This window comes from Scatophagus argus, chromosome 8 (genome assembly GCF_020382885.2).
Source record: "Scatophagus argus isolate fScaArg1 chromosome 8, fScaArg1.pri, whole genome shotgun sequence".
NCBI lineage: Eukaryota > Metazoa > Chordata > Actinopteri > Scatophagidae > Scatophagus > Scatophagus argus.
The window spans coordinates 17192357-17207508 of record NC_058500.1 but is presented as its reverse complement, the minus strand read 5'-3'; the positions used below and the strand labels follow the sequence as shown (position 1 = coordinate 17207508).

The 15152-nt window shown below is 40.0% G+C and overlaps 1 protein-coding gene across 7 annotated transcripts in view; it reads right to left on the bottom strand.

The window, feature by feature from the left end:
• The window catches only part of cacna1db (calcium channel, voltage-dependent, L type, alpha 1D subunit, b), a 77474-nt gene that overhangs the window by 4182 nt on the left and 58140 nt on the right, over positions 1 to 15152 (bottom strand). For all 7 annotated transcript variants that reach the window (XM_046396783.1, XM_046396788.1, XM_046396789.1 and 4 more), the window contains 17 exons: positions 13997 to 14125; positions 13458 to 13523; positions 13176 to 13267; positions 12916 to 13075; positions 12649 to 12776; positions 12356 to 12452; positions 12071 to 12173; positions 11210 to 11311; positions 6716 to 6852; positions 5780 to 5896; positions 4899 to 5353; positions 3841 to 3867; positions 3526 to 3666; positions 3089 to 3246; positions 1730 to 1842; positions 1404 to 1538; positions 533 to 718 (listed from right to left, as the gene is read on the bottom strand). In XM_046396783.1, coding sequence (XP_046252739.1) covers positions 533 to 718; positions 1404 to 1538; positions 1730 to 1842; positions 3089 to 3246; positions 3526 to 3666; positions 3841 to 3867; positions 4899 to 5353; positions 5780 to 5896; positions 6716 to 6852; positions 11210 to 11311; positions 12071 to 12173; positions 12356 to 12452; positions 12649 to 12776; positions 12916 to 13075; positions 13176 to 13267; positions 13458 to 13523; positions 13997 to 14125 — 2346 coding nt within the window. The remainder of the gene's footprint in view (positions 1 to 532; positions 719 to 1403; positions 1539 to 1729; positions 1843 to 3088; positions 3247 to 3525; positions 3667 to 3840; positions 3868 to 4898; positions 5354 to 5779; positions 5897 to 6715; positions 6853 to 11209; positions 11312 to 12070; positions 12174 to 12355; positions 12453 to 12648; positions 12777 to 12915; positions 13076 to 13175; positions 13268 to 13457; positions 13524 to 13996; positions 14126 to 15152) is intronic.

Here is a 15152-nt window from a genome sequence, read left to right as displayed (position 1 = left end):
CATGTCATAGATTTATCCATCCATCCATTTTCTATACCGCTTATCCGTCAGGGGCGGGAGGGCTGGAGCCTATCCCAGCCGACTACGGGCGAGATGCGGGGTACACCCTGGACTGGTCGCCAGTCAATCACAGGGCTGACACACAAAGACATACAAGCACTCACGCACACACTCACACCTAGGGCACTGTAGAGTATCCAATTAACCTAATGTGCATGTTCTTTCTGTGCCTGCACATAGACCGGGATTCGATCCTAGAACCCTCTTGCTATGAGGCGACAGCGCTAACCACTGCACCACCGTGCCACCCCCATAGATTTATAAATAAACCAAAAGAATTATCAAGAATCTCTTCTCTATTTCACAAGCTAAGGAATGACTGGAATATTTGTGTATTAATTTTTATGTATTTTATGTATCTCCAAAGTTATATCAATGTAATTTTATCTGATGTGGTCTTTAGTTCTAATTTTAGGGCACATGGATTTAAAAAAAAAATAACAACTCAATTGAGCCTGTATTTTTTACTCACAGCCTCCACCAGACTGTTGGCGCTGCCCCTCTTCTGCAGAAAGTGGGAGCTGCTCTCTGCAGGTAGCCGAAGACGTGACGGAGAGTGGCTGCGGGTGGGAGGACCATCCTGGCCTTCTGTATACCACAAACTCCTTCTCACTGCTGTGGGGATGCTGCCAACACTGCCCGAACTTCGCCAGTCCACCTGAGCGCACACACATATGTATGAAATACATGTTTTGCCACAAGACACTGATCGAGAGAATAACTTTCTATAGCACTGGCATCAGACTCGTTGACTAATATCGGCCACCAAAGGCTTGATCAACAACACCCGGAATGAACTTCAAATGGTTTTCATGGAATACAAAGTCTATCATCCAACGTAGCACAGAGAAGCATTTACACATTTTCTCATCCACAAACATTTTTCATGTCCTCACATTTAATCATCTTAACGATAAGGACAAGTAAGAACGTATGATGTGATGAACGTGAAGATGATTTGTACATGTGTCTGTTTTGATTTTACCTCACTAAAGCAGAAATTATAACATTTTTTACACAGCAGTTTCGTCCAGTTCTTAGCAACTCAAGATGTGTGCAGTTTCATTGATTGTAGCAGTGAATAAAATTCATTTTTAAAAAATCAGGTTAAACAAACATTTTCTAATAATCACTTAATTTTAGGTTAATTTGAGAAGAAGCCTTATTGAGCCTACCGGGCTTTTCAAACCTGCAAGGCTCAATAAAAACATGCATACTTTGTTATTAGTTATTACTATGAACATCCTATAGACTTGGGCAAGTACTTAACTTGCTTTCACATCTAATATAATATTGGTGAAATAATGTGTGGTCTATCTTAAAATGTGGTCTCACACACTGACCTGTATCAGTGGTGTGTAGCAGGGCGAGCAGTCGCGGCTGATGGGTGAGGCAGGAGGCGTGGCCCAGGATCGAAGTGACCGTGCAGGAGACAGGTGGTGGATTCTGCCGGCATCCAGACCAGCCACCGCCATCACCTGAGGGTAGCGTCCACATTTATGACAGTGAAGAAGAATGAATCAAGGCCGCCATTTTGGGGTAGGGAGTAGAGAGAAAACAGGTCTCTATCAGCTGCTATTCCTAGCATTCTAATACTGTATATACTGTATATTCATGTATCACAATATTCATAAATAAAAAGTGTGTCTGTGCATGTGTGTGTGTGCACCTGTTGCTGCACTAAGTGTAGAGGAAGAGCTGTGCAGGAAGGAGAGGGAGGAGTCTCATCCTGACTACTTCTTCTGCGAAGACATTCAAAACTGAACGTTGGCCTGCTGGAGGCTGAAAAGACAAACAACTGTGGTTACTTCCAGATACATAAATACCACAATAAGGATTATCACAGTACAAGAACAAAACTAGATCAGTGTTTTGTGTTCAGGCTGTACCTGTATACCTAAACGGAATGACATGTTCGTCTGTATTTACGCTATGCAATTATAAACTGAATCAGAATGAAAGTAACACATCTTGGTTAGTTCAATACCACAAGTACAATATTAAGGACTACTTTCTGGACTACCTCATACTTGCACACACTTGCACATGCATACTTATGCTGCTATATGCTAAAACCGGTTTCTTTATTTAAATAGTTTAGCTTATTTAAATGTCTAGTTTTATATTCTTTTTATATTCTATTTTCTATTTAGCTTATATTTCTATTTTATTCAACTTTTACCTCGTACTTTTATATTTTTATAGTTTACTTACTGCTCCCGGGACCTGAGTCCTAATTTCATACCATAAACATGTGAATGTGAGCTGGTATGACAATAAAATTCTTTGAATCCTTGAATCCAATACTGAATGTTTCAGCCCAGGTCATCAATATGGTCATACATATACTGGATATAGAGGGTGCAAAGCATGCAAGGATAAGGGAAGGATGTGCATTCAAAAAGAATACATACACAGGAAACAAGTACCTGCAGCTGTACACAGTACAGAAAAGAAAAAGACTATTTACACTAGAGTCCCTCAAGTTATGATTAGTGGATGGATTGATTATTGCACCGATCTGTATGTAGGTACTGATCCTTATAGTAGTGTTGCATGAGTAAAGATTATTGCACAATTATTACTACACATGTATTATTGCAGGTCTGGTGTGACCATTTGTCCCATTATTGCACATGAATTATTGTCCAGATAACACATTCAACAGCTTAAATGTCTAGTCCATCAGCTGTGAATGTTGTGGAGTCTGACAGCAGTGGGCAGGAAGGAGTGGGGGTACCTCTCCTTCACACAGAGCAGGTGCAGCAGTCTGTCAGTGAAGGAGCTGCCCAGTGCTGTCAGAGTGTCCTGCATGGGATGGGAGGGGGTCTCCAGCATGAATGACAGCTTGACTATCGTCCTCCTGTCACTCACCTCATCCACTGAGTCCAGGGAGCAGCCCAGGACTTCATCCGAATAACATTACATTTTCATACTTTATCATTAAATATGACTATGTCAGGGATTCTTAATCACTTCTCAATAGCTCAATAAAAAATAAGTTGAAAATAATTAAATAAACCGTCACCTTGCGGTGAGGGTAAAAACCATCTCCTGGGCGACCGCCTGCCATCTTGGTAGATTGGCTGCTGGTCATCGTCGTTATAAGCATCAGGCTGGTGGTCGCTCCGGGGAGCCTCAAAGTCAAAGTCTCCCTCTGCATCGAGCTGGTCCCTATTGGACAACCTGTGAAACAAAAAGATTTTTTTTCCTTTTTATCAAAGAGATCCAGCCATAGGAATTTTTCCAGTGTTGCAAAAAAAAACAAAAAAAAAAACAGAGTATATTGTTGTTGTGCTTTTACTGGTGAGCATGTATCAAGTGCTCTCTTGCATGGAAAAATATGAGCAGAAGACAAACATGGTGACAGTCCACATGCAGTGCTTACTGCCACCTGTGTAGTAAAGTGATTACTGTGTCACACTAATCAAGTTAAGCTGACAGTTGCTGTTACAGTCACAGTACCTGTCTCGTGTGAGCATGATGTCATCTTCATGAAACTCCTCCCCACTGTAGTACTCTCCTGAGCCCTGCTCGTCATCGCTGTCCCCGCCTCCTAGCCCCTCTCGACGAATCGTGGGGTAGAGTCCACCACTGCTTTCTGATCTGGCATTGAAACACAAAGACACAATGAGTCAAATATTGTTTAGCGCAAACTGCACTTTTATGAAACAATTAATTTCAGCTGCAAGTCAGGAACAATTTTTTGTGACACATCCACCACCAAAAATGGCGGATAGTAAAATGAAGCTCTGTTAAGTGGTAACATCATTCACATACCTAATATAGGCTTCATAGTAGCGTGTCCTGTTCCGAGCACAGGGAGGGGTCAGTCAGACCAACAAGGAGAGCGGGACAGAAAGGAAGAAGAGATGTTGCATGCAGTGACAAAAGATGAGAAGACATAAATTAAAAGAAGATTTTTGTATAGGAAAGCAGTATTACTGAAAAGTCACTCTTATTAACAAATTGTTTTATTCTAAATGTTGTTCCTGAGACCATTTCAACTGTAGACATTTCCAATGGAAACTGCTGATAACATGTTCTGTGAAAGATTCAGAGTACGACATTTTTCTAAGAAAGAGAGGTCGCCTTTTTAATCATTTCATCATTTAAAGTTATAAGAATGATGAATCAGATTCCACCCACCTGCACTGCATCGAGGAGGTAACAGAAACTTAAAAGGTCAACCTATTGATTAATAGCTGAGCACATGAAACAGAAACTTCCACCTTAGTTTCAGGCAAGTAAAAATTACGTTTCTTTGTATTTTAGGTCAAATCATATCTGCTTGCTCACAGCTCATAAAGTGCATATACTACAGGAAATGAAATGTGAATGCGGCACACAGTGGGAATATGTTGGGGAGGGCTATGAATTTTTTAGGATAGGTGATATCAATCAGATGTGTGGGAAGAGATTCAGAAAAAAAAACAAACAAAAGAAAAACCAGATTTGCACATCAGACCCCCACTGATGAACAAGGTTTGGCAAGGATCAGTGAGATCTTCATGCTGAAGAGAAGGTCACGGGTAGTTGCAGGATGGGTTTCTATCACTCCTCAGCTCTGCTTGACGCTACATGCTACATTAGGTGCTACTTGCATAACAGACCTGAATCTCTGACTGCACTGCCAGCAATGAATGCTCTGGGTCTGTTGCATCCATTTTGATCTTTTTTTCAAACTGACCTTCTTGAGTCCGACAATGTGACAGGATTGCAATGCTACATGGATGAAGTGCTCTTTTAATAAAATTCCCAACTTCTTCTAGTTCTAGTTACATACATACGCATGTTTAGTACATTTTAAGATCGCTTTCAGGTCTCAATCCACTCACCTTGTGGAATGTGACTTCCAAGGCTTGTCGTGGACTCCTTTGCTGTAAGTAGACACTGATGATCCATTTTTGGCAGAGGACAAGCGGTCTCGCCTTAACAAACACTTCTGCTGTCTCCCATTGTTCATGGAGAGAAGTGAGGGCACGTTGGCATTGTTGAGGTTGGCATTGGAGGGTATTGGCGACTGATGGCAAGTGGAAATACAGTGAGGATAACTATATGGATACGAGGTGTGATAATGATGATTATATTGGATAGGTGAAGAGTTCATCTCTGTCTCCCCTCCTTTGTCGTCGTCACTGGCTCTCCCGTCGGTTTGGGTGGGTTCGAGTGAGGCAGTGCGGGAGAAGGGCAGGATCTGTAGCGGCCGTTGGGTGACAGTGGTCAGATAGGAGTGGCCTTGCTTATCTGCACTGACATGGTTGACATGGTTCCCAAAAAGGCCACCATTGCGCTGCAGAGGGACATTTGCACCAGTGCACAGTATTTTAAACAATTTGTTAATTAATGTGTTGATTCATTTAAGCAATAGTTACCAATCTCGTTTGTCTCACATTGCTGCGCTTCCCTAATCAGATGAGCGCACAAAGGTCTTGTCAAGTTTTTGAATGTGTTGATTAAAACAAGCAGATGTTTGGTCCTTTTTTTCAATAAGTTTGGTCAAGTTTGCATTCCTACTGGTGCCACTGAGTTGAAGGAGCTCAACAATATATCTGTTACTTTTAGATTACTAGTGCTATTTCCTGTGCTGATGAAACGCTTTTAAAGAAATTTGATGGTCAGATGTTATGGAGGTTAGTGTCCCATCAGTAACCAATAAAATAAATTCCATGCACATTCTTAGATTTTGGAGAAGGTGTACATCTGCAATGCTGTTTACCCTGTAGATTTCCTCTTCTTCTTCTCCATTAGCATCCACTAGCCCCTCCTGTTGCAGATCACATGATATGGCTCGACGGATTTCTGGTCCAATGTCATGCAGCGTGCGCAGGCCAGCCTGCAAAGATAGCAGCTATAACACCAAACATCTACATCTACATCTATATGCCTATGTGGTTGAAATGAATCTGAGTGTTCATGTTGGCAAGCAACTGGCTTTTATCCACGTGCGAACATGTCTCCGTCCAGAATGTTAAGACTCAACAACAGTGATAACAAAGTGAGTCATAAACGTGACCAGCTTTAAAGCAGAACCTGAGCAAATCTCATATCTTCTTGCAGCTCAGTGAAGCATAAAAACAAGATAAGCAGGCATATTTTATAAGGGTCACCTCACCCACATTGGAAAAAATGCAGACCAGTCAGTCAGTTTTACATAATCCACAAGATACACTGCCATGGAAACTATTTAATCTGTAGGAATGAGTGACTTGGAGATGTTTTACAGAGAGATGTTCCTCGTGTTTCTAATGTGACTTTTTCAATGCTGTGAGCAGCATTTTCTTTGTACTGGGATGGAGACAGAAATCTAAATGAACTACTGGAACTCAGTGCAAGGACCTCAGTTTGTTGTGATGTCTTTTTTTACATCTCTAATAACAAAATTTTTAATAAGATATACTGCTGTTGCAAGAGGAATTTTTAATGAGACCTGAGAAAAGACTAAAATACAGACTGCAAATTTTCCAACACTAACTTCTCTAAGTATTGGCTGAACATGAATCCATTGTATTTTATGATGTTAGAGGGCTGACTATCCAAAATTATCGAAGGATTATGAGATGAAGGAAGTTTATTATGTATGTATTTATGTATGTATTTATTTATGTAATTGCATTACCATGAACACAAGCATGACAAAGCATACTTTACTTACCTGTAGAGCCATGGTGGTGTTCAGCCTCTCCCATGAGTGCCTTCCTACAAGACCTTGCTCTTTGCGCCTCTTGAACTTCCTAAAGTAGTCCTGTATCAGGAAGGTGGCATAGAACTTCCCCACTGTTACCTCGTCATCTGAGTGAATAGACCAAACACACCAAGCCTCCAAAATAAACACTAAATTAACAAAATACCTCCACATAAAAATTCCATCTGCAAACAATAACAATAATAAGATCTCAGGCATGACTATCTCACCATCAAAGAAAGCCATTTTTGCAGAAATGTCAAACTGCACTAGAAGTATTCAAACTGAAGTCTATCAAGAGTAAAACAAAACCAACAACAACAGCAACAATGATGAAGCACCACCGCTAAAGAAGGTTGTATGACAAGACAATGAGACAAAAGACTTCAAATGAAAAGAACAGTCAAATGAAAAGAATACTAAGACATAAATCCCAATTACTACATTACCCCATTGTTTCAACAGACACACACACCACTCCACCATAATGCAATTTTCAGGAGCACATTACAGAAACTGTGATTTTTCTAACTAACTGGACAATCAATAGGGCAATATCACTGTATCATGGGTTAATGGCCTGAATTATAAATAATTGTGTAATTCCCTTTCAATTAAAAAAAACTGTATGCTATTCTGTTCAACAATCACAACTGAAGCGAAATGGGCTCAATGACTGAGCTGCACGCCATTTCAATCTGTGATAACAAATGACATTTACACACACACACCTAATAACACACTCCTCCTCCCTGCTCAAGCAAGTGTATATAAACCCTCCTGACGCCCTCTTAATGTACCAAAATCAGGCTTCAGTTGTTGATACGTCTGTACTGAACACTAAGAAAATGGGAACATATTTAACACGTTAATTCAAGTCTACCCAGTTACCACCACACATATCAGTGTTACATCATAAGGTGAATTAAAAAGGTGAAACATCCACCAGAGAGGTCTAAGGCAGACAAACAGGTGTTTCATATCTCAGAAAAACAACATGACTTGTAATGAGAAGCACATGCTAGAAGGCAGCAAAGCATTTAGATCATTATCTAAGATCAGCTCTACAGCTCTCCTTTTGAGGGAGAAAACACAAACTACACTCAGCCAGAGAGGAAGTTGTGACCAAACACACTATTGTGTCATGCAGGGATGATAATCAGGCGTGGGTCTTATTCACTCAGATAAGTGGAGCTGAAGCAGACAGGGGAGCGAGAGAGACTAAAGAAAAAAGGAGGCTGAATCATGGTGCATAGGAAATCCTTCCTTCACCTCTTTTCACTTGAGAGGTATCGAGTGAAAATGATGAATGCCAATGAGATGACTGCTTTAGGATGGAAGATTCACTCCACCCCACAGGAAAAACAAGGTTGATAAGCCTGATTTGGTGATGATCCACCTTAAAGCAGCCAACATATTTCTCTACATCACCCAACGCAGCCAGAGAGAAACTATGAAAGGCTCTGTTCAGAGACAAAACCTGTCACCATAAGAATATTTAAGGACGTAAAAGGTATTTATATATTGTGACCAGAACCAGAACTTGCTAGTAATTGTCACCTTCATTAAACTACATGCAAAGAACATCTGAAGTACATGAATTTATCAGATAAAACATATTTTCATAACACACTTCTGTTTTATTTCTATAATATATTTTTTGAAGCAATAATTTGCCTCATTTTGACAAATTTTCACTTCAAAGAAAATGAGTTGACACAAGTGGACTCAGTTAGTGAGTCAGTGTTAGTGTTTGACTCATTTCATAAGATAGTAATATTTTATTTTTCTTTATTATGCATCAATTTGGCATAGGGAGAATCTATTGTGTTGTTTGTGGCCACAGGTGACAGCAGGTTCTCTTTCTGGGCAGGGCCTGCTGAAGCTTTTAAGTAAGAGGTATCAGTAGTTGCATGCCACCAGACTAAAACAGAACTGCCCCAAAAAGCTCAGGACGGCAGAAAGATAAGACAAGAAGGCCAGCGACTGACTGAGCAGAGGAAAGCAGAGGAAGCTGTGGAAGAGAAAGGCTTGGCAGACAAGACGAAAAAAACAAGAAATGGGGTTAGCAAACTAAAGCACACAGAAAGACATGCAGTTGAATTAAGTCAGCAGATTCTACGACACAGCAGAGTGGAAGCGCTGCGGTGGACAGTGGAAAAACACAACTAGAGATAGCTGAGGTACATGCAAGGCTGAAAGTACAATCATATCAATAATAAGGTCAAATATGTTCAGATGCATTGAGATGGGCATATCCTGAGTCCTATAAGAACAATAACTCTTTTTGTAGGGGTGAAAACACACCAGAAATGATTCAATATATATTATAGGTAGGTAACAAAGATGGCGGCGCACAGCAGAGCAGCGGCTTCTCGAGCTCCGGGGACTAAGGCCTTTTTAGCTACTCAGAGGCCGTTTTTAGTTTTCCTGGGACCTGAGTCCTAATTTCGTACCATAAACATGTGAATGTGAGCAGGTATGACAATAAAGTTCCTTGAATCCTTGAATAGTTATAGTAATAGTTAATATGCATATTTCATAATGACATTTTAAAATCTTTTTGATTTGTCCAAGGAATAAGATGCATAATTTCTTAAAGGTTTTCTGCAAAAAAAGTGTTTTTAGATTTATATTCAAATATATTAAGAGTATTCTTAAGTTTGAATTAGGAAAAATTAAGTTATGATGTATTAAAGGGCATAATAATAACTAAAGCAAATATAAATGGTAAAGTAAAGCACTTTAAAGTATATAGCACCGATGTGATGCGTACTGACAAAAGACTGAAGATATAAGCCACTTGTTGTCTGCAGACACTAAAAATGTATTTTCGTCTGCAGCTGCATTTAACAGACACTGGAGCAGCTAGGACTAATACTTACAAAAAATGATTGGCATGTCTGAACTTGACTTTGATTTTGAAATTCAGTTTTGGTAACTAACAGACAGTGGGTTTCTGTGGTCAGTAAAGATGACTGTAGGATGATTTGTACTTAGGTTTGTCATGAATCAGCAGCAAAAAACAAATATCATACAACATATAAAAATCATACAACATACATAAACATCAGCATTTCATTTCAACGTCTCAAATGTCAACTTTTGTTTCCTGTTTTTATCTGATCTATATAGCAGAGAGGGAGAGCTAGACACAAGAGAAAATGCTGAACCAAAGTTGATGAGATCAAAGATAAAAAAAAGAAAACGACGGGACTATGACAGCGACAGGAGTCAAAGTGATAAGGAGAGTTTCTGTGAACTGAAGAGAGAATTGTATATCTCATTTTGTCGGTTGTGGTAAACAAGTGAGCCTCAGTACTTCAGAAAAGAAAAACAGGATGCTGAGTGCCTCAGACGGATTGTCCCACAACACATTCTAAAATAAAAGTCCACCAAAACCTAGCTTTTGTGTATTACACAATACCACCGTGTAGACTCAAAAGGTGGCTTGAATAAGTTTGTAATTACCTTCTTCACAGTGGACAACTGTTGTCTCATTGGATTCATGGTTTCAGTACATTTTAATGGTGACCCAGTTTCTCATTGAAAAATAATAATTAAAAAATTTACTGTGACAAGTCAAAATGTTTGCTGTGAAAAAGACCTTCCTAGCAGCATAATCCACTTCTGTCCTGTCCATCTGTGTGCTCAGTGTGTTATACACGTTAAGACACACTAAATATGGATACACACTTTTATCTGAGCTCCAGAGCTTTAAGACCTCCATATTTTGTTGTATGAGTGTGAAAATCTGACTGTTTGGTTTCAGCATATGGATGTACATCAAAGAAGTGCATTATGAAGCAGGAGTAGGTTAAAAAGTTTCAACAGAAGAATTCTGACATAAACCCAACATGTGCACAGCATCTTTCTCTGTGTGGAGGAGAATAATCACTTCCTCCCTGAAACCAGAATGATCCTGTCTCACCAAAATGTATCTGAAGTGAAATGTAGAGTGATTCCTTTTTGATGCACAGTATATAGTGACAAAAAAGCAGCATCCAGAAGTATGAACATTCAGCAAGGGACAAATGTGTAAATGTCACTGACATTCTAATTCAAATGATAGGAATAATATATTTGCATCAAATGCATGTTCATTGTTTAACATCCTTCTTCCTTCTACTAATACACAGATGTAGGATTGGTTTTCGTGTGACTTTACTATCAGTGCAAATCTGCACCAACAGAAGTAAATGAATGTTACATAATAATTGGAATGTTTGACTCTGGTGGCTGTGGCCATTCACATATACACATGAGGTTGCTATTAATACCTCGTGGTAAAATACAAATGAGAAGCACGGTGTATTCAAATGAGGTGAGTGAGGTTATTATTTGAATTATGAATGACACTGAAAAACAAATGATAATCACTGTTTATGTACGCAATGTGGCCCATGTAGTGTGTGTGTGTGTGTGTGTGTGTGTGTGTGTGTGTGTGTGTGTGTGACCACTGACCGCCTGCAGGGGGCACTACTTGGTCCAGAAGCTTCATGCTGGTCCTCTTCCAGATCTTCTTGATCACAGCTCTAAGCTCCTCATTGGCTTGCTCCAGGTTACCTTGGAAATGGTAGAAAATTGGAGGTGAAGAGATGTTTATGGTTACTTTGATTAAGAGCACTTAGTAACTGTTGAATGTATTCGTGCAGGTGGTACCTGACTTAAAGTACAGGATTAACTTTGTCTTTCTCACAGGCACATAACCATCACAAAACAAATGTTGTTGTATATATTAAATGCTGAGATCTCTGTTGGCCATATAGTGAATGTAGAGGTGAGTCTGCAAATTGATCACCCTTTACTCCCTCTTGTGGCAAAATGTTGAATTAGCAAACGGGCTTTTATAAGATGGCTGTTATTAAAACAAACTGTATGAGGCTTCCTGGAGGAAATAAGAGATGAGACATAAGAAAACCTGCATATTCATTGCAGGTGTCTGGTAGAACTGGCTGATATTAGTGTGACGCAGCTCAGGGGAAGATGTTCTAACCGACATCTCTTCTGTGGTTCTGTGGTTTCATTTTATTCATGCGTCTGCCCTGACTGAAGAATTCATTTCTTTTGTTTATTAACTTCACTGCTATAAATGCTTATTTTGCTTTTGAGATTTCAATATAGAACATTAATAGAAAAATAATGGCCAATGGACCAAATCAGGCCCCCTGCCAAAAATATTTGATCCAAACTATAAATCTCTCTTTTTTACTGTACAGAATAGTAATACCCAGCTCAACAAAAACCAGCCAATTAGCAGCAATCCATAAGGAAATCCAAAAGCAAATTCTCCAGATCGCTGATGGCTTAAAGGAGCAGACTCACCCTCAGTCTTAATCTTGAGAGCAGTGCGGACCAGAGCAAACAAGGTGGCATTAAACATGACAGTCCCGTCACTGTTCAGGGGCATGTTCATCGCCACCAGACGCTGCAACAGAATTGAACAGTACAGTTCAACTAGGATCAAATGTGAAACTGTCAAAGCAATTTATATGTCAAAGGTATCTATGTCAGGTATTATTGACACCCTCCACATTCACCATAACAGTGTTCGTGCTTTTGTCTGTTTGGGTATAGGTGTGAGTGTGTTGTCGAGTCGTGAAACCACACCTTACAGGCTACTCTGTGAGGGCAGAGCTTGCCAAAGCCCAGGGGAGGCTGGATCCTCCTCAGAAGAGTCACCACATCAAGGTGCTTTATCCTGCCCCTGACATTCACATATATTCAAATAAAAGACATTATACCACAGAGAAATGTTAATAAGTGCATTTCAGAGAGCTGTTGAGGCTTATTATGACTGTTATGAAACAATCAGCATCCCACGTGTACTGACACAAATATTCCTTAGCAGCAGCATACAGGATACATAACAGGAAATATACACTTTTGTTAGCAGTACTCACTTGGCTTCAGGGTCGTATTCAGACCAGATCCTTTTAAACTCATCCAGGTGATGTGGCCCAAGAATTGACCAATCACGGGTCAGATAGTCAAAGTTATCCATGATGACAGCTACAAAGAGGTTGATGATCTGAAACAAGACATACAAGCTTTATTTGTTTTTTGTTTTTTTGTTTGTTTGTTTGTTTAATTATTTACAGGAATGTGCATGCTCAAGTCTGAGCTCAGACATTACTGGCACAGAACACGGTGAAGTGCCTGAAGATTACCAGAAAAGCACAGAGCATGTAAAAGCTGATAAAGTAGATAATGGCAAAGCCGCTGCCGCAGGTTCTCTCCTCTCCGGGGTTGTAGTCTGACTCTGAATCGCACAGCTTCCCGGGCAGACAGGCCAGCATGATCTCCTGCCAAGCCTCCCCTGTGGCACACCTGACATAGAACAAGAAACAACATTAACAAAGGAGAAATGGTTATGGTTGCATGGTGACATCTAATGGCTTGTAACCAACAATTTAAACTACACAAACACCTGAAGAGCATCAGGACAGCTTGAGGAAAGGTCTGAAAGTTGTTGTTGCGATTGATTTGTGTTCCGTCCACCATGGCTATTTTCCCAAACACCTTAAAACAGACAGAAAAGAATCAATGTCATCTAAGGACCCAGCCAACATGCTGTGAAATTCTAGACAAGACAAATATAAAACAATTATTATAAAATCAGGTGTCACCAAATGAGTCAGTCACCGAAAGCAAGATGTATCCTGCTGATTCTGGTCATCATCTGGTTTTGATTTTTTATTGACCATATTACCTGCATTCCAATTACAGCATAGATGAAGAACAGCATGGCTATCAAGAGTGCAACATAGGGAAGAGCCTGGGAGGGAAAGAAAGAGATAAGTGTGAGACATTGTTATTTTTCTCCCAGATTATGATTCAAATCTTATGCAACTAACCCTGTCCCTGTTTCTTCAGACTTATATTAGCACTGTCTACACTGTCTACATTTTCAGTGACACTTCAGCACTTGCCTTCAGACTCCTGGATGTATCTGGGCTGTATCTGGATGTATTTCATCTTCCCACCCGTAGCAACCAACTCACACTAAAGCAGGCACCAAGCCATTTTTGATGGAGTGCTATTGTCTTATTTCTTATGCTGTATTCCAAAAAAAAAAAATAGATATCCCAATCCACACACTACCCATGAACTGTGGTTGTACTAGTTATAAGATGAATATCCAGCATCCAGTTTCTCAAGATTAGGCCTCCTGTCTTAAACTTACGATGCCACGAAGTCTCACCAGTTTATAATATCGTAGATTCAAGAAGGATGTTGGGTGCATCTCACCTGGAAGGACTTGATGAAGGTCCACAGTAGAGTTCTGATGCCCTCTCCCCTGCTCAGCAGTTTGACCAATCGCATCACTCTGAACAGGCGAAAGAAGGTGATAGAGATCCGAGCACTGTCCTCTGTGTTCTAAAGTGGAGTACATGGAGAGTGATTAGGGGATGAGAGAGCAGAAGGTGTAACATCCAAACACACACCATCAAAAGCTCTGAACCACTCATTCATTCATGCAGTCACTCGTACATGCATTCAATAATCATGTAAGAGTCATATTAGCTAACAAGCACAGTGAAAATGGATGAAAATCGTTCTGAAGAAAATCTTCCTATTTGTGATCTTTCTGACTCTTTGCAATGACAGCAGCCAATGTGCATGCAGAGCAACCATGTCTTAAATGCCATGCCATGAACAGATCTGGAGAAGTTACACATACAGTACATTTAACTATGGATGGCTGATTCAAAACAGGAAACAGACAGAATCTGCAGTCCAACGACAAACAAACCACAAGACCAAATTGACTTTTTACAACAAACACGAAGGATCTTTTACTGTCTTGTTACAGTAAATTCACATGAGACCCTCGACAGAAAATGCAAACGCAAAACAGTGCACTGACTATACAATGTTGGCAATCTGATTGCAAACACTTTCAAGCTATGTTGAAATGAAGAGAAGAGATGTGACCAAAGACCATACAGTGTTTTCTGTTCCTCTGTCATGCCATGCTCACAGACAAGACAAGGTCTCAACAAAAAAAGTCAGCCAACCCATGAAACTGTAGCCAAAATGCAACAAACGTGGATTTCCACAAACATTGAGTGTTCATTTACAAATGATCACACTTTATCAAATAAGTGAGACCACAAGCATCTCAATGTTTTTATTACGTGAACGACAGAGAGTGACGACAAAAAGATCTTGATGCTTTGATTTTTGGATGATCACAGAAGGGTGAGGGGTTTGAATTTAAAAAAGGAGGGGCTTTCTCTTACCCCTGGCTCCACTATCACCTTGACGACAGGAATGGCTGCCGACTTGAAACCAAAAGCCTAAGGTTAATCCGAGTGACACAAACCAGCAGTACAGCATCAAAGTGTTCACGAGTCAGTGTTGCTGTAGATATCATATATCATCATTTCCATGTAATTACATA